Source organism: Haemaphysalis longicornis, unplaced genomic scaffold, assembly GCF_048455015.1.
Source record: "Haemaphysalis longicornis isolate Haplotype H1 unplaced genomic scaffold, Haemaphysalis longicornis Haplotype H1 scaffold_8, whole genome shotgun sequence".
NCBI lineage: Eukaryota > Metazoa > Arthropoda > Arachnida > Ixodida > Ixodidae > Haemaphysalis > Haemaphysalis longicornis.
The window spans coordinates 120,398,605-120,418,154 of NW_027526445.1; the positions used below are offsets into that span (position 1 = coordinate 120,398,605).

The 19,550-nt window shown below is 50.8% G+C and overlaps 1 protein-coding gene across 2 annotated transcripts; it reads left to right on the forward strand.

Moving 5' to 3' along the window:
* The first annotated feature begins 419 nt into the window (after window positions 1-419).
* On the forward strand, window positions 420-7,130 carry LOC144149560 (uncharacterized). 2 transcript variants are annotated; one of them, XM_077681197.1, is made up of 3 exons: window positions 420-847; window positions 3,397-3,451; window positions 6,668-7,130. In XM_077681197.1, exons 1-3 carry the CDS (start codon window positions 715-717, stop codon window positions 7,083-7,085), a joined length of 606 nt encoding a protein of 201 aa, XP_077537323.1. In that variant the 5' UTR covers window positions 420-714; the 3' UTR covers window positions 7,086-7,130. The 2 variants fall into 2 exon arrangements, 1 of the variants encoding a protein (XP_077537323.1); XR_013318331.1 differs by lacking the exon at window positions 3,397-3,451 and having other exon boundaries at window positions 6,668-7,120.
* The last annotated feature ends 12,420 nt before the right edge of the window (window positions 7,131-19,550 follow it).

Genomic DNA, 19,550 nt, shown 5'->3' on the forward strand with positions numbered 1-19,550 from the left:
TAATGTTCAGTTTTTTGCCATTACGGATTCGCGCCTCGTGGGAGACTAGCCACCAACTCCCACGCGGCATGCTGGCAGCGCATTTATAACTTTCTGCGAGCAGCGAATCCTCTCAATTCGAGTGTATCAAATCTGTCGAGGAACTTTATTTAATCAGGAGTGTGCAGCCCCTGCCTGTTTTTATATCCCCCTAGGATACAACCTGGCAGGAAAGAGCCTACAAATGATGAGCTTCTCAATGGATCAGAGGCCCAAGTTAAAGCTAAACATTTGTATGCTTCGTATAAACATAGCTTTGTTTTTCGCTTTTCGTGTTTTCTCAGGGCACTTGTCTCCAGTAATGCGCTCAAGTCGAGTCGATCCAATCCGACCCAAGCCAAATAGCAGCGCGCGCCGCCAGCGCCGTTTGTTTTGTGCGATTGTGCGCGCGGTGCGCGCGCCCTGAAAACTTTTGTGTTGTTCATACCACCGGCATCCTTTATTCGGTGGTGTCACAGCGATGCCAGGCCCTGCGTAGTTAATATTTAGCGTGTAAATGAGAATGAACCCAACTTAAAAGCGCAGAGGACGTGCTTGCGGAAGCCACACCATTTTATTCTGTGTTGGAAGTTAGAACCCGTCCTCCTCGCCGGTTCTGTCAACCCGCAATGGTGTCACACCCAGAACGAGCGCGCACTCGATATTTAGTCACTGTAGTAGTGGTAGTAGGTTTCAATGAACGTTGGCCCACAGCACAGCCTCGAGAAGCAGCTCGCCGTCGGCCGTGGAGCATCGTCGCACTCGGCGACAAGGCCACGTGCGTCTGCATCACCGGAGTGGTCGAGGCCTGTGGCATTCTGTGATTATGGTAAGTGCGGAGAGACGAAACGCCATGACACGCGCGCCGTGCTGTTATTTGTCAGCCTCAGGTGACGGATTTGACACTTTTGTCAGGTTCCTTTACATTTTTCTGGGTCTCGTGCTTTGGTGCAACTCGGGTAACAAGCCCCATACCCGTACCCCTGTGGTGTCGTTATCGAATGCAGTCGTTAGCACAATGCCCCGTCTTCTTGGCTCTCAAACTTTGGTTCCGGTGGGTGCTCGAGATGCCCCGAAAATCCATATTTTCGTCAAACCTGGTGGCTGCTATGTCCGGCAGCGTCATTAGCAACGTTTTAAACGTTGGACCATGTTGGACATTAGCTGCTCGTCGCCATTTTTTTTGCGCGCGTATTTCGTGGACAATCAGCACTCGTTTAAACGATAAAACGCCTGTGGAGTTCAAACCGGCGCCTTGATACTTCCACTGTACCCAGCCTTGCACTGCTGTGTTTTATTATGCAAGTTTTAAGGGTTGTTACGACGTCATTATTGGAGAATAATTTCGCGTGGTTTGTAGAATTTAGGGGTCGCCGAAATTTGTATTGACTGAAAATTACTGAATGATTTGTCGTCAAGTTATCCGAACCTGCAGTTTGAATGCAGTTGGACCTTGTTAATTCACCGTTCACGCAGACTAAACACGCTAAGTAAAGGGAGCAGACACTACAGTGAACGCTGCGAGGACAGCTCAAAATTTGATAACCGGAGCTGAAAAAAGCGTCCACTCATTTGCTAGTGAGGTCAGAGCTTTTTGTGTTCATTTTTTTTGAAGACAAAATGCAAGTTCGTTTTATTCGAAAGAGTTGGTGTTTTATAGTGCCTCCGGCGCTTGTCTGGTCGCAAACGATGCATTATTAACTGAGAAATTAATCAATTTAATTTAAAATTTTGATTCTCTCGCAAATTCATGTTTCGTGACATCTGCGACGACGTAACAAATACAGGTTTTCCAGCGAATGCTAGCGGGTTGTTATTCTGCAGCGTACTGTGGAACGTCTTTTTTACTGTTAGTCCTCCAAGATGACGCCACCATTCTGCGCAGTGCCACTGTCTGCCTTTGCTTTGTTTCTAAGCAGACCTTATTCTCACCTGGCTTGTTTTCGTTACAGTAGGTGGTAATCGTTCCGGGAAACGTGGCATAAGTTCGACAAACAGAGTCACGTAAGACAATGTTGCTTTCGCCAATTGACCAGTGTCATGCGAGACAACCCCAAAGCGCCGCACTGCTGTGCAGCTACAAAATACACAGTGCGTGCAGTACCAACAGCAGTATCCACTGGTACTTCTATGTTTATGTGTACTTTCGTAACCTATGCTGTTTATCCCACCATTTTTACTGTTATAAAGTGGATACACATACACTTGAGTGCAAGTAGCTCATTCTGCAAGCTTATAAGCCCCGCCTAACTTGCGTTTGCTTTTGCTGGCCTCAGCCAATCGCAGAGCTGGCACATATGGCTTTATACGTTCTGTTGCGGGAAATGAGCTATTGGGTCGCATAATTATGTAGCTTATTTGAGCAAAGTTTACGTTAAAAGGGGTGTCAGTATGAATCTAACAAGGCAATCTTTTGAATGAACAAAACTTTTGTTTTGTTCCACCTTGAAACTTTTGTTTTGGGCCACCTTGATGGGGTCCATGCAGGCCCCCATTAAAGGGCCTCCTTTAATGGTGGCCCTTTAATTGGGGGGGGGAGTCTTAGGTGCACTTACAAGCAGCAGCATCGTTAGAAACGTTATGATTTTTTGCCAAAGGGTTTTATTGAGCCACCACGTATGGTATGTTACACCACATATCCGGTTCACTCTACCAAGTTATTTGAACGCCCTTTCTTGGAAGTCCGAATCTTATCCTCTGCTCAATTAGAGCTTCGATCACATGTGGTCTACAGGAGGGCTGTGGCTTAATGAGGTGTCAAAAGAGCAAGTGCAGTCTTCATGACCGGCGAGCCGTTAGAACTGCAGAGGGGAAAATCAGAATGCCTAGAGTTCGCAGAAAACATGGCTTTGACAGTGCAAACGCATGCTACCGCACTAACACATAACGCATGTACGCTACCGAAGAACTGATGATACGTGCGTGGGCATCTATTTCTTGGGGCTGTGGGGAAATGCTTGCAGAATGCTCTGTTTCAGTCTTGAGAAACGGGCTAGTTGGTATGCCCTCATAACAACATGTTATAAATATTATCATGAACTGAGGAGGTGTACTCAACAACACAAAACAGCTCTTTATTTAGGGACGGGCGATCCACTTTAAATAGGAAAGCAGGCTTGAAACAAACGGTTCACTTCTGACTTGAGCTTTTTTGTTGTGTTTTTATGCGTTCCACATGCCAGCCTTCCCTTCCCACTAGCGACCCCCCGCCCTCAACTGCTGTGGTACATTTGTGCAGATCACTGCTGTCGCTTTGAATGATTCATTGCCATCGCGTTGGCAGTTGAAGGGAAAACTCTGGCTGTACACGTTGCGAAGCTTCAAACAGGACATGCTTTTTGGAGATTCGTTTAAAAGAAACATGCTTCTGCATTGCAGAACCGACATCAAGAATTGGTCAGTGGCGGCTGCTTGAAGAATTTACTCTCTCAAGGTCAGTAATTGGATTGCACAGCCCCATTGTATGCTGGCCACCGAACCCCCGCCCTAAAAATGTTTCTCAAGAGACCGCCCATGTCGAACTTTGTTGCCAGCCAAGAAATGTGAGATACGCTTTCCGACAAGGGCACTCGATAGTGGGGACGCATGTGTGATGAGGCATCACTGTGCGCTAAAGATTGGCTTCTTTGAACTTTACCATGTCGCGCGGTTTTGCACCTTGTTGATTATCAGTGGATGGGTAGAGGCTTGAGCGAGCTGGTATGCCATAACTGGAAAACAGCGGACGAAAACACAAGAGGAGCACAGTGCTGACCAAACAGTGAAAGCATGTTCGGGGGTAGCTGTAGCAAGCAGAGAAATCGTCTGCTGCAGGAAAATGTCATGAAGCTTCTTTGCCTTTGTCTGCTAGTAGTAATCCCTTTGAAGGCGGGCAAAAGGGGAAATGTGTTGCATGAGTGGGTGAGGAGGATTGAGGGCCTGATGGGGAGGGCTGAGTCTTGACGTGGAAAAGGTTCGCTGCAAGCACCGAGCCGTCGGTGTGACTGCGAATGCCGTGATGGCAGCAGCGAGTAGGCAGGACCCCGATTTGTTCACCACCATGATCCAGGACAATGCGGCCGCACCTCTTCTCCCCTGGACGTTTGGTGCTGGCGGCTAGACCACCTCCCAGCAGGTGTGGGGATCTGTGGCAGCCTTCAGCCTGGCTAAGCCTGCGTGCACTGGCCGCGTGGCCACCGAGATGCGAAAGCGTTCAAAAGGTCCTCAACCCACCTCTTGATCCAGCGTCTGTCGAAAGTGCTGTCCCAGGAAAACGGAGGACGTGCGATTGGCAGCCCGAATGCCAAGCCCAACTCTTCGCTTTCTGTGACAACTGCAGCCACCCGAGCGTGAAGCTGTCACTTGCGGAAATACTGTGGGTCGTGTCTTCAAGGTTTCCCCAGTGTGATGATGGCACGGCTGGCGCGTATGCACTACAAGCTCCGATCGCAGGTGATTGTGGACTGGGCAAGTCTCGCACGGGAGGTGGCAGCCGAGGAGCTAACGCTGCGTATGGGGGGCCCCGATGGGGCAGCACAGATGGACAAGACTTGTGCGCAGGCAAGCCAGCAAGGTTTGCCAAATGAGCAGAGACAGCGTCGAGCGGAGGTGGTTGGAAGCTCCTTGGTGGCCGGCCTTGTGTGGGAGAGGGAGTGCCGGATGTTCAAGGTGAACAGGGGGGACTGGTGCTGCTGCCAGGCACCAGTGTGTGGACCAACCGGTGGGCTGGCTTCATTGGCATGCCACTGCTGCGCAGCGCCGCTGGTCCCATGGGGTTGCTTCACCATTGGTGAACCATGAGGAGCACTACATGGAACCGGTAACAGACGCAAGCTTATATAAAACCTCGGAAGAGTGCATTTAAGCGTACGTCAACACACACCTTTGAAAGCAACTGAAAATGTTATGAATAGTGCTGTGTTACCATTAAGCAAGGTCTTGAATTTGTGCTGGTTTCTTGTTCCTTCTTTCCTGCTAATTTTTCAACGACAGTAGTTTGACCCTGCAGGTCCCACTTACCCATTCAGAATATTGTAGGTTCAACTGGCCTCAGCGCCAATTTTTATGGGCACCCGTAAAAGGGATGGTAGTAGATGTGCACAGCGTACTAGGAGTGCTGGCTTGCTTATTTGGAAAGATCAGCTCTGTCCCTCGTGCTCTTTTTGGCTCCCTGAAAACAGTCCCGTGTATCTGCCGTTTTCAAGCCGCCATTCTTTTGTCAGCATCTTTTTTTTCTTTTATACGTTTGGCCAGCTTCTTTGACAAGTGCTCGCACCCCGAGTCCGATACGCTCGGCAGGTGTATCCCGAGAAGTGCTTGTTCTAGCAGCACCGATTAATTCTTGCTTACAGTAGCATTGCGCAAAAGCTGTAGTGTTTGAGCTGGCAGTCTGTGCTGACCCTAGGCTGTTCTTGAATGCGCCCGGGGGAGTTATGAGGGGGGACATGTGGGAACCCGTTGTTGGGGGTGTGAAGTCCCACCCCCACTTTCCTTTCCTTTCTCTGCAACATACCTTGGCAAAACTGGATGGAACTCACTCGCACTCAAAAAAATATATTTTTCTTTGCGCACTCACTCGCACTCACACTCAACTCTCGCCGTCACCACTCGCACTTACTCGCGCTCACATTCACCACTCGTACTCACTTGCTCTCACCACTCTCACTCGCTCGAGCTCACGCTTACCCTTGGCCATCACCACTTGCATTCGCTCGCACTCACCACTCGCCCGCGAGTGTGGGCAGCAGTTCCCCCATGAGTCACGACATGGAATAGTATCAGTGCATTACAACATCATAAGTCATCCAAATTGTATTGCTAAATCAACAAACCACGAGAGAATTAATTTCATGGTACCTCATAGCAGGAGCGTAGCGACGACATGTTCCTTAACAGCTATCACAGCGAGTGGCTCCTGCGACCAATAGCTGACAGCGAGTACGAGCGCAAGATTGGCGCTCACCGTGGTGACCCCCTATATTGCGAGAGTGGTGAATAGGCTTACTGTGGGGCTTACTGCGAGTGGCACTTGCGCTCATTCGCACTCGCCAGTCCAAAACAATGGCGAGGCTCACTCACCACTCACGAGTGAGTGGTGAGTGGGGGTTGTGTGTGTGCACTCGTGAGTGAGCCTGTCGACCTATGCTCTGCAAGCCCAAGTGGCAGTGTGAAAAGTTCTCTGCAAAACATGCTTTCTACTAGCTCCCTCGCAAGCACACATTACACAGTTGGAAGTGCATAGCTGGAGCTGTTCACGTACAAAAAGAAAAGTGCACGAGTGGGGGAATTTGACATGCATGAGAACTTGAGTGTGTCAGGCGTCAACATCTTGAAGGCTGTTCCTCCATCGGGGTGCCCCCGGGTCCCACATTTGAAGACCAGGAGGAGCAAAGCAGTAAAGATGGCACCAACCTTTTTGCTGACGCCTGAGCAACAAAGAAGAGAGACTGAAAAGGTGCACGCACCTGTCGCTTCACTGGCAGGGCTGCTGGGGGACACCCATTTCCTGGTTTCGTCGTCATCTTTCCACCCGTATCACTTTTGCGTGTGACCAGGGTGTGGTAACTGCTTTACTCTACAGCAAATTGTTTCATGTGTCTTGAGTGTGACGCTAGCCGTTGTACCTTCTCCTGGGATCACTGCTCCAGTGCCCCTCCCACTTTTTTTCCAGGAAGGATTTCTGCCGGGTGTGTCCTTGGAGGCTTCCGTGCCAGGGGGCATGGCTCCTTCCCGAGTGCCATGACTCGCCAACTTCCCTCGTGACCTGTCAACCGCTGCCAACCTTGGCTTCGTCAGCTACTGCCTCATGGGCAAGTACCTTTACCTCAGTGGCGAATCGCCAGGCCGAGTTCAACTGCAGTGAGCCACAGGTGGTTCCGCGCGACCACACGAGACTGCACGGCCAGGCCGGTCTCCTCGAGATAGGAGAGGAGATGTTTGAATGCTTCCGGGAGGAGGCTGTGGTGGCAGCGGGGGAAGGGGACGTCCTCTGCTGTGCTGCACGGAATCCCGAGGCAGCCGTAGGCTCGGCGAAGCCGGTCGCGTTTGTGGTGATGCAGTGCCCCATTGATTCAAAGGCGCCTCAGTGATAGCTCGAGCTTAAAGTCCAGCAGTTGCATGATGTTTTTTCTCGGTGTGCCCAGCTCTCGATGGTCCTGCTTGTAAAGCAGCCAAGAGTTCACAACTCCGAGGTCCATCATGAAGACGAGAGTCCGAATCGTCCACTTCTTTGTGCGCATGGTAGTGGGGTAGTAACTCGGCATTCTGTCACACAGGTCAACACCCCCCATGTAAGTGTTGTACTCTGCGACGACTGCTGGTCTCTTGACAGCAACTTTCTTTCGCTCTTTCTTTGCAAATCGTGTGCAATCATCCACAGGCTCCATCCCCACGTGGGTGGAGGCCAACACGATCGGTTTGTTGTCATACCAGTTCGTGATGCATATGTTAGAGACAGTGCTGACACACTGAGACATTGCCCCACGACCTTCCGTACGCAATTCCTGGTCACCTTTTAGTTTGAGCCCTTTCGGAAGCCGTGATTTCATGATTGTCCCTGTCCCTCTAATTTTCATTTCAGCCAATGACTCAAGAAGATGCGTTCCTGTAAAATATCGGTCGAAATACAGCGAGCTTCCACACGGTAAAGTCTCTGCAAGCTTCAGCACAACGGCAGCGCCGATTCCATGTTGTTTCTTTTGTGCGAGGCTTCCTTTCCCCTGAAAGATTTCAAAATCTAATACAAGGCCTTCAAGGCTTGCCAAGATAAAGTTCTTCAGGCCTGTTGGGTTGGGCTTCCCAGGAACGAACTGCTTCACTGGGCACTTGCCGGTGAAGGGAATAATTTGCTTGTCAACACAGATGTTTGGGGAGCGTGGCAGAGTGAGGCAGGCGTTTCTGATGATGTTAAGAAGAGGACTGACTTTCCATAGCCTATCAGCTTTTTTTATCGTCGCCTGAAACAGCGAGGTCATTGACGACCTTGAGGTTCGATCGTATCAGAAAAAAACGATCCCTGGTTATTTTATCGGCTACAGCGGCGACACGCGTTCCTTGGCTCCAATACATTCTCGCTCGAGGATAACCTAAGCAGCTCATGAGCAATGCAGCTCCAAGGAATACCTTCATTTCACCAGGAGATGAGTTTAACGACTGTCCTGTGCGCTGGAGGTATGAAACTTCTGTCATTTCGTGGAGACGTTCAAATGCCTGTTAATCCATGTATCTTGTGTAGTACTGATTTGCATACCAGCCATCTCTTTTGTCGGCCGTAGATGATGGTACGTCAGGTAGGTCGGGAAGGACGGATGCGTAGACTTGCTTCCGAGGCCACCTTTCGCGAGAAGGCATGGCTGCGTTGTAAACACCGTCATCACCGTCATTGACATCGGTGTCCGAGTCGTAGTGGCAATCCTGCTCCTCTTCATCTGCAATAAATATAAAAATTTATCTAAGGGGACAGAAGGGGGTGCAGTAAAGTTTTCAAACGAACAACGTCCACAAAGGTTTACCTATCACTCCATCGCACTGCTCATTCGCTTCCGCGCCATCCGCCGGATATTCGGAGTCTGACAAGTCCAAGTCCGAATTGTCTTCATTTGCCGCAATCCTCTCAAGAAGTTCAAGGGCAGAGGCATCGGCAGCATCTAAAAAAATTTTACTATTTATTTTCAATAAATAAACCCCTAATTTCAACAGAAAGAAAGAGCAAATCAAAATAATGGGCTCTGCCAAATGTAGTCACAGAGAGTCAACATCGTCCTGACGTGCAACCTGTTGCACATCAAATTTACGAGTGAAATGAAGACGAAAACAGAAAAGTGAAGGCAGAAATAGCGGTGGTGAATGAAACCTTAGTCTTTCATGAGTTCTTAAAACGATACGCAAGCGCATCAGAGCATTTGTAAACACACGAAAAGAACTTACCTTGGCGGCGTCGATAGAAAATCTCCGGAGTGAAAGATGCCATTTTTGTTTGTTAGCACGAGCGCCACCTCGCGCGTACAGTTGCATGAAACACCAACAGATGGCACCACCAGTCTCTGCTGTTGGATGTAGAGCATGTTTCGGTTTCGCTTTCGGCCCATTTTGTTTATGGAGCGCTGAAATCTGAATGTGCAATACGTTGCACGTGGGGTCTCAGGAGGATATGGTCTCTCATCCCCTGGGCTGTGGGCAGGCCAATCCACTCGTCTCCCATGACTTCTACCACAGCTTCGCAAAACTCTCGGTAGATGCTGTTCACAGTAGACCTCCCGACAGCAAAAATGATGGCCACTGACCTGTCCTCCGCGGACGAACAGAGCTTATAGAGGCCAACGGCCACACGCTTTTCCACGGGTATTGCTTCGCGCATCTGTGTGTTCATTTTCTCTAGAGCGCCTCTGCACGTTTCCGCGATGAAGCGGAACGTGGCGCGCGACACTCGAAAGTAGGTTTTGAACGCCTGGTCATCCAGTTGGGGAAGCGTGCGCTCAAACCATTCTTCGTTGCCGGAGAGCGCCCGGAACAGTCTTCCCGGTCTTGATGACAAAGAGGCGGCGGCGACGGCAGCAGCGATCACTCCGTTCATTTGGACCATCCTGTCCTCCGCAGCGTCCGCTTCGTATATCGCTTCTTGCGCCTCTGCCTCCAATTGCATAACCGATGTCATCAGCTGCTATGCGTGCGTGACCGTCTCCGCCGGAGTCTTCGTTCTCCATGTCGCAACGGAAATGAAACGCAGCGGCGATGAGAATCTTGAATCAAGAGCGGGCATGCGAGTATGGAGGCAGAATGAACTTCAAGCAAGCATGGTGGCGAGCGTGAGCGAGCGACAAACCAGTGTAGCCAGACAGCACAAAACATGCGGCTAAAGGGATGAAAAAACATAAATTTCAATTCGAAATTACGCAAACAGCCACTGCGTTAGAGTCAAAACTGGTGTCTCCTAATTTGATGTCATTTTACTCCCTCGGACTGCTCCTAAGTTTGATTGTTGTATTAGTGTACGAAAACGGAACGGAGCAACGACAGCGCCACTACAGCACAGTGAACAATTGTGAAAGCTTTTAAATGCCATCGAAATTGTAGTGTAGCACGGTGGATTCTCAATGGCATTTGAAGCAACCCATTTGAGTCAAATGACATTTGGTTCAAATGACATTTAGACCCCAGTGTAGCAGGGGTATTAATTTTGTGGGCCAGTTCTTCCCACATGGCCTTTCTTGTCGTGTGAAAAGAATTTGCCGTGTATTATGAGCACTTGTTAATTACATCTATTATTTGACTCCGGCATCACCATTCAGAAAGTGCGACAAAACATGATTTGCATTCCTTTCCTGAAATGCGTATGGGTGATATGATGTGGTGTGATATGATATGGGTGGTATGTGATATGATATGAAACACATATGGGTGACATGATGTGGTAAGGCTGATGGCCTCACCTAAAGCCTCCCAGTATATCTGTCTTCTCCATGAGTTCCTTATATTTGAATATGAGGAACTGTGCCCTGTTGGTGCTACACACTTCGCATGCACTGTTGGCAAATGGTGGTGACGAAGAGGGTCTTAAAGGCTGGCCAGCCATCGAAGGTGTAGGTGCAGGCTGGGTCACAGGCAAAGAATGAATGGTGGCGGGATGCAAAAGCGGACTTGCGACAGCAGTTATTGCAAGCGGAAGGCTCTTCTTTATGCTCAATACTGATGTGAAGGCCGCCTAGGCAGAAAGAAACAGGTTGCAGCGAGTGATCGCAAGTGTTACTGTCTGCTTTGACTGAGGGCGAGCTTCAATACAAGCCCGTCTTTTGCTGTAAATAACAGCTTGTTTTCTCCCTCTGTTTCACTCACTTTGTGTTTCGTACACAAATGCGCCATCTCGCTGCATGTGGTGACTATTCTAGTCTAGAATGGGAAACGCTGTTGTTTCGACCCCGTTTACTGAAACGAGCGTCGTGGTGGAGCCGTCTGCTACGAAGCTGCCAAAGCGCCTTGCACGAGAAGAGAACTGGCAGGTGGGCTAGTGCAGAAGAACTTGTGCGGCACAGCGTCAAATCGAGGGCTGACGTGCAGGCGGCCAATTTGGGGTCCACTCAGTGCTTGGTTTTGGAGGCTGTTTTGTAGAGTTTGCCGTCGACGCCAGAAATATTACACACACACCCCTGTTCCAAGTCGTTCCATCGCGGGTGATAGAAATTTCCGAAAAGTCTAGATTTTTCAGCACAAATCGCGGTGTCCGAAACAAGTTTTGAAAGTACATTGGCTGTGAACGCCGTCTCATGCTCCAAGGACACCGAGGCTGTGTTGCCATTTTTTGTGGTCGCGTAGTTCATTACACGCTGTTGCTTCGGTGTGTTGTGTTTTCCGCGAATACCGTTGTGAACATTCTCCTTCTTTAAGTGTAGCACATTGAGCGTGTGCGCGCATGGGTGTGCGCTCACACACCTTTTTTTTTACCTTTTATTTACCTTTGTTTACCTAATTTTTACCTTTGTATGGCACAACCCACGCCCTCTTCGCATCCGTGCACGTTGGCTTGAGCGACTCCGCAGTGGCATATAGCAGGACTGCAAGGTGTTGGCAAGTCTCACTGTGCCTGTTGTGGGCTAGGGGGCCGTTGGGCGCCAGAACGGGGGGGTCGCGTGGCTATGAATGGGCGGTATTACTGGGCTAGTAAGGCAGAACACGAGAACCAGAGCCGCAGTCCACCTCGTGGCGGTGCGTGGACGCTGCTGAGGGTCCTATCAACTTGCTGAAAGGTGCCGATGACTACCTCTGAGGCAGACGAAGCCGAAGAAGTGCGCTTCGTTCCGCAGCAGGTCAAACGACTGCGCATGACTTTCCAACGGGGTGGGTCGGGTTGTTGCAGCGTTCACTGGTGCATGCATCGATTGTACGTGCTGTGATGCTGTGGTAACCCACATAGGTCGGATGATGATAGGGTCGCAGGTGGGTGCAAGGCCTGCATTGCAATTGCACTGAATCCTCCATGACGGAGACGGTACACAAGGTACTTGTGGCGGGGACTCTGGGAGCGAACATTCCACTGGATAGCGCTGGGGCACCATTGTCCTCTGCAGTTCCTAGCCAGTGCGTGCTGCCTGTAAAGGACCTTGGAAGCGCCACTGGCAAAACTGGAAGGGCTGGTACGTTGAAGGGGGCCTACTGTGCAGCTAGGGCGGCCGTAGGAATATGATAGGCTGTCAATTGTGGCGGTAAGAGGGATGCAATAGCCTGCACACCATTCAGAAGAGCCTACAGGACTGTATTGGCTGAGGTGTGAGGTTGTGTCTGTGGGGAGTCGTTAATTTGCTTCGCAAGCCACTTCTAGCAGTTCCGGAAGGAGCTGGTCCTTCCCAACGTAGCACTCTTCAGTGCCAGACCTGCAGAGTCAACAATTGGGCATCAGTGCAGGCTGGTACCCTTACTCGCTATGGCGAGGCTACATATTGAATTCACTCCTGGCATCCATTAGCGGAAAAGTGCACCAAGTTAAACACGCTTGTCATATCACTTGTTACCAAGCACTTGTTGCATATCACTGACTTACCCTTTGCAATGTGCCGCACATCAAATTTGTATAGCACATTGGGCTCCTTAGTGCTAACATGTTTCTTTATGCCGGCATGCCTATCGGGTGTCAGCTAGGCCACTTTGATCCCATTTTCGTGCAGTCCTCGCATGCCTTTAACTCAGTCAAACTTTTCCATTGCATTGCTGCTCTTGAGATCATTCTTAAGGAAATGGAGGTAGTTGCCTTGTTATATTTACAAACTTTTTTTGCAATACTGAACAGTGGTTGCAGTTTCATTTTAAAGAAAGGACAAGCTCGGAAGAAATGAATGATTTTGTCAGATGATGTGTCCATGATGCTGTATGTGAGGTACTTGGCAGAAATTACCAGTGAGTGAACGATGATGGAGACGGCCTGAGTGTTGACCGTGCCGGGATAGACGAAGAACCTCGAGGCCGAGAATTCGCCCAAAGGCTTCTGAACGAGGCCTTTGATAGTGTCAAATAGGGGGAGGGTCTTGATGTGAGCGGTGGACGGGGTGAGCATCCCTCCAACCTGGGCCTTCCGCATCGGAATTTTATCCAGGATGGCTGTCTTTCGCTCTGTCCTCGGGACACCATCTTCGGGCGGGCCGGGGATGGTGACCGTCAGAGAGACCGGGCGGAGGGGCTCTGCCCACTGCCAAACCGTATGGTCACGTGGGTGTCTGCCGATGGCCTGGCAGATTGGTTGGTCAACGTAGGTGGGGCGTGCGGACTTCAGCGGCATTGCCTGTGGCAACGGCTGGGCCCACGCCAGTAGTGATGCAGCCTTGGGGGAAGCGGACTTTTCTGCGATAGTGATTTCCCTTTCCTTTTCTGACTTTTCCATGGGTTTTTCTATGGTTTCGGACCATCACGACCGGGTCGTGTTTCCAGGGGGTAGGCGACCAACGAACCCCCCAGGGCGTGGAGCGACACAGACACTGCCAGCTTGCCAAGGAAGCAGCGAAAAGAAGAAATAGAAGAAATTAGAAATTTGAATAGAAAGAAAAGTAGAGAGACAAAGGGAGGGTGTCGCTCCCATTTTAAAGAAAGGACAAGCTCGGAAGAAATGATTTTGTCAGATGATGTGTCCATGATGCTGTATGTGAGGTACTTGGCAGAAATTACCAGTGAGTGAATCACACCTGCCATCACCAGCCGAGTTTGCTCTTGCATTCAGGCTTTGCAGCACACCTGTCTGTTCAGCAGCCCATTCCTGTTAAACCAAAAAAGTTTGTGCATAAATGTCAGCTCTGCCTCCAAATTCACTTTTCACGCGCGTCTGTGCAGACCGCAATTCTTCACTCGGAAAGCTGTGCTTGCACGATGTAATCAGTAGTTGACAAACCAGAGCACAGAGCAATCGGAATATTTTGCAAACTCCCATGCGTTGATCATCACTCCTTGCAGCCAAGCTACAGAGGCCCTTCTGTTATGAACAATTGCAATGAACATTGTTTCATGTATTTTCTTACATTCTGTTCACGGGATGTATATGAGGACAACCCCCCCCCCCCCCCCCCTTTTTTTTTTTGCTACTGAAAAGTAAAAGCAAAATGGGTCGTTTCTGCGTTTAAAAAAACTTGGTCATGTGTACTAACAAAAAATGTATGCTATAAGGAATGCTCAAAAACCCTTCTCAATATTTAATTTTATATCTTGACTGGAAAAACAAAGGAGTACAGATGAACAGAGAATACTTGAGGCATTTGACGTTTGCAGACACATGGTCTTTCTAAGTGAGTCAGCAGAGAACACTTGCAAAAAATGCTTGAGGAACTACAGTCAGAAAGCAAGGCCGGGGGGTAAAAATGGATATGAATAAATCAAAAGTAATGAAGAACAAACATGCCGGTACCCTCTTCAGCATATATAGCGAAACGCTAGATCAAGTAGATTATAACTACCACGGACAGGCTGTCTTTGCCGATCCCAACCACGAGAAAGAAATCCGGCACAGAATAGTTATGGGCTGAAGTGGACTCGGAAAGCACTCCCAAATCATGAAAAGTAAGCTAGCTCCATCACTCAAAAGGAGAATATACAACTAATGTGTCCTTCTGGTCATGACATATGGAGCTGAAAATTGGTGCCTTATGAAACAACTTGAACGCATGCTTAAAAGTACGCTCAGGTGGCCATGAAACGAAGAATGTTAGGAGTAACACTCAGAGATGGGAAACTAGCTTCCTCGATCAGTGAACAAACTAGAGTAGATGATGTCATAGTTCAAGTAAAGAAAAAATAAATAGACTTGGTCTGGCCATGTTGTGAGATGAATCGACAGCCGGTGGACGATTAGGGTACGAGAGTGGATACCGAGCAACGGAGACAAGAAAGGGAACGCCAATAATTTAATCGAGGGATGAAGTAAGGAAGTTTGGAGGCAAGGAACGGACTCTAAGCAGTGCGGGACAGGAGCGGTGGGAGGTCCATGGGAGAAGCCTTCGTCGTGCAGTGGATGCAGTGGTACGTTCGCATGTCACGCTTGCTGATAACTTCATTTCCCTGTCTTAATTGATGACCCCCACGGCAAATTGAGCCTGTCTTGTACTCGGCGGTATCCACGAATCGCGTACACATGATATCGTTGCCATGGGCATTGAGGAGAGCCTTAGCTCAGGCCTCTTCTGCCTCGCTTGTATTCCGGGTGAATGTTTCTGGGGATCGGATCGACTCTCATTGTCTGCCCAATCGCGTCTGGCGTGGTGACTTTGTAGTCCTGCAGTGTGTGGTATCCCATGCCGAGGTTCTCGAGGGTGCAGCTGCCAGCATTTGTGCCGGATCACCTCTCCAGTTGCGATGAGCGATGTGCCAGTTGCGTCCTTCGTCCTGCCATGGACCTAAGTAGGCTGCTGCTGCTGCTGATGATGAGCGTAAATAAATTGTGGAACCATGAGATGCCCTTTGTACCCGTCCAGTGGCAGTCTGGAAAAGATGCCCCTGGTGCAGGTAGTGTGTCCGTGTGGACGGCACCTGGGCGGCTGCTTGCCAAAGCAGCCGGAGCACCTTTTCTGGGCTGGCTCCAGAAACACATATTGCAGCACTCAGCTGAAAATTTGCCTGTGCCGTGTTCTTCACAAGCGGCTGGTTGGTCCAGGAGGTGTGGTACTCGCAGCCATTGCCCCACGTCGGCACGTTTAGTACAGACCCCTTCCCTTTTGTCTCCACGTTGCGCCGCAACGCTGAATCGGCTTCACTAGTTCACGTCCTGCCGCAATGAATGTTTCGCCGGAGCTTCGGGCACCGAAAAGGACTGTTCGCGCCTGCAGGGTAACAAGCGTATTATACCTCTATTGCCAGAGTTATGAGTTGTGAGGGACCAGGGTTCCGGCTGCAAGACTAGCTCGACTGAACTCCGCCGCGGACTGCTGACCGACGTAGCGGCAGAGAACAGCAAGGAACACACAAGACGCAACGAAAAGGCCAAACTCGCCTTTATTAGCGCTCCACCAATAACGTAGTCGACTCCTCGCTCGTCCTGACCCAGCCGTCCGGCGAGGATCAGGAGGCAGGCACAAAGGGGGTAGACAAAGGAAGGCGAAAGCCGGATCTCCGGTACTCACGTCTGGCTTCGTTGCTGGCGCGAACCCAAGAGAACCTTCCTTCGTCCCGCGCACCGAGACCGGCCCACCGGGGCCCCGAAGAACCGGTCATGTGACGAGCGACCGCCGCGCCGCGACACTCCTGCGCCGCGGCGGGAGCGACACATCTGCCGAGGGGAGAGAAGGAGTCTTCCCCCCTCGCCTCGGCTGCGGGCGGCGAGAAATGGGGAACACGCCAGGACTCTGGGTTTCCCACATCCCTTCCCCCTTTGACTGAAGCCCCTTGGACCCGAGGGTTCCGGCCGGCGGGGGTCTCACCGCCTAGCGCCGCAAGAAGTCGTCCAGCATCTTGAGGAAGGCCGCCTGATCTTGCATGGCGAGGTTCGGCTCCGCCGGCGGGGGCGCGAACCCAGCGACTAGAGGCTCCGCCGCCGGGCCCAAGAGGTCGACAACCGCGCTCCGGCCAGCTGGACCATCTGCGTCCATGGGGTTCAATTCCGCGGCTCCGACTGACGGCGACGCCAACCCGGCAGTGAAGGCACCTCCAGGTTCCCGGTCGCCGGCTGACTCCGCCGCCGCTGCTGCTCCGAAACCGGCCGGACCGCCGGCCTCCGCAGCCGCCGAAGCCAAGATGGCAGCCGCAAACGCCGGATCGGCCCACATCCGGGCCCGCGCGGTGTTGACGTCGAGTGCGGCGGCCATCGCAGCCGCAGCCGGCGCTCTCCGTGGTCCTGCCGCCGCCGCCCTGGCCGCCTTGGCGGCTTCCGTGGCGGCCTCGTGCCGCTCCGATGCCTCGTGGTATGTGGCGGCCACCACGAGGAGGCCGAAGCGGGCCCCCGGGTCCGGAGTCGCCATGCCGCCTGGGAACGCGGCGCCGTGCTCTGCCAGCGTTCGGCCCCGGAACACCTGGGCACCCGGTCCAACGGCAGGCCCACCTCGCACTTGATCTGGCCGCTCCATGCCGTCACCGAAAAGTAGCCGCGCAGCTGCTCGTTGCTCGCCTAGGAGACCCAGGTCGCCACCGTGCGGGGCGGCCGCGGCGGCCGTATCTCCACTGCCGGCGGCGGCAGGCCGCCGTGCTGGTCCCTCCGTGCCTGTCGGGGCTCGCCCAGGTAGGGCGCCAGTGTCCTCCCGTTCCGACGCGGGCCGCCCGCGCATCGTTGCTCGCCGTGGTGGGGTGCGCGCCTATGACGGCTAGTCCGCTGACCGGACGAGGCACCAGCTCCAGTGGTCTCACACCAGCACGCCCGAGGGGAGGTGCGCTGAGGACCTGGCGGCCCAGCGACGCGCTGCAGTTTATGCCAGGTGAAGTCACCAATACGTGTGACTTTGTTAGCTCTTTACTGTTGAAATAATTGTCATCTTCGAACCCCTTATGAAGACAAAAAAGAATCTCCGCAGTCGCAGTACGGATGTATTTTTCCTTTTCAAGCCAGTACTGTATTTTGAAGTCGGGTTTTATACATCACATATAAACAGGACAATAGCGAATGCGATTCCCTCGGGCTAAACAAGTACTTTCCATGGCTCATGGGCCACAATGTCAGCAATGTTGCTGGTCATATTTTCTCATGTCTATGCAAAGTAAATCATCACATGATGCCACTAAGCATTCAAAAAATCAAAATAATGATCTCGACACTGACTGTTTGGTAACACCACTGCGTTTTTCTTTCTTTTTTTTTTTTAGATAATTTTAGCACTTGTGACATGTTTTGGCCCAAAAGACAGGCATGTTTTGCCATTAAGCGACCCAAGCATAGGTCCCAGCTCAGGACGATTGTCGTCGTCAGTCTGTGGGTCTGTCTCCATCGGCCCCTGAAGCTGTGGCAAAGGCTCCATCCACTGTCTCTGGTGACCCTTGTTTAGCAAGTTCGGCTGTTCCCAGGTTGGGTCGGTATGGCCACAGGAAAAAAATCCTGAAAGAAACTTTTCATCTTCGGTTTATCTCCTGCTTAATTCAGCCAAATGAGGTACTATAAGTAATTCATCAACTGCACATAGTCTATTTAACCGCATTCGGGCAGGTCACATGTTGTGTCTTGGGAAGTCGTCTTCACCACATTGTAAGCACTGTGGGGAACAGAGCTCATGCCTGAGTCAGAGCTCATGCCTGACTTCGAAGTACGGGCGAACACTTTGCGAAAGTTGCCTTTTGGGGGGCCACTGGTGAGTCAAATACGATGTAACCTCTGATAATACTGGATCTTGGGCTGTGCCCTCTTGGACTTCTTCTTTCGAGATGAACGAATCGACTGTCGCTATGACCTGTTCTTCGAAAAATGTTTCTTCTATCTGAGTAGTTTGGGGATTTCGCGAGAGCGCATCAGCAACCTTATTGTTGTCTCCTTTCCGGTACTGGACATCAAATGTATAGTTTCAGAGCCTCGCTGACCAACGCCCGATATGTAACGGGCGGCGTCCTGACCCTTTGGATGACAAGAGTGTGACGAGGGCCTGGTGATCGGTAGTTAATGTGAACCGTCGACCCCACAGATACGAGTGCCATTTTTCGCAGGCCCACAGACATTCAAGCGCTTCTTTTTCGCCAGCTGAATATTTACGTTCAGCTGGCGTAAGTGTTCGAGAGGCATATTGAATTGTACGGGTAATATGTCCATCTTGTTGTTGAAGGACAGCGCCAATGCCATAATCAGATGCATCTGTAGCTACTATAACTGGAAGGTTCGGGTCGAAAAGAGACAAGACTGGTGCCGTATGGAGGAGTGCTTTGACCCTCTGAAAACTATCCTCTATTTCCTTATCCCAGACAAATGGATGATTTTTTCTGAGAAGTTTCCACATGGGTTCAACAATTTCTGCTAAGTGAGGTATGAACTTGGAGTAATACTCGACGAGTCCCAGGAACGAGCGGAGCTGAGAGACATTGGACGGTTGTGCGAATGAGTCAATCTGCTTGAGATTTTTGCTAATAGGCTGGATGCCGTTTGCAGATACTACATGACCAAGAAATGAAAGTTCATGAACATCAAAAAGACACTTGTCATTAAGCTTCATGCCTGCTTGTGAAATGCGCTGCAGCACTTGACGCAGATTGTGATCATGCTCTTCCTGAGAGCTGCCATATACTATGATATCATCAATGTAACATTGCACTCCAGTGCAGCCTTGAAGGATGCTATGCATCATTTGTTGAAAGGCCGCTGGTGCGGATGCTAAGCCGAAACAAACTCGTTTAAAACGAAATAGACCTTCATGGGTTATGAACGCCGTGAGATCTCGACTGTCGACATGTAAAGGAACTTGATGATAGGCGGATGCTAAATCCAGTTTAGAGAAGTGTGTGGCTCCCTGGAGCGACTGCAGAATTTCTTCTATGTGCGGTAAAGGAAAACTGTCAATGACAACTGCTTGGTTTGGTTCTCGCAAATCGATGCACATCCTGATTGAACCATCCGGCTTTCGAACGAAGACTATGGGGGATACCCACTCTGAAGCAGAAATGCGCTCAATAACGTCATCTTGAAGAAG

What these genes read in the sequence shown, in the direction of transcription:
- LOC144149560 (XM_077681197.1), top strand. Translation starts at nt 715, where the DNA reads ATGAACGTTGGCCCACAGCACAGCCTCGAGAAGCAGCTCGCCGTCGGC. An exon ending in TGTGGCATTCTGTGATTATG is followed by an intron (nt 848 to 3,396) that starts GTAAGTGCGGAG and finishes TCTGCATTGCAG; the next exon opens with AACCGACATCAAGAATTGGT. An exon ending in GAAGAATTTACTCTCTCAAG is followed by an intron (nt 3,452 to 6,667) that starts GTCAGTAATTGG and finishes CTTTTTTTCCAG; the next exon opens with GAAGGATTTCTGCCGGGTGT.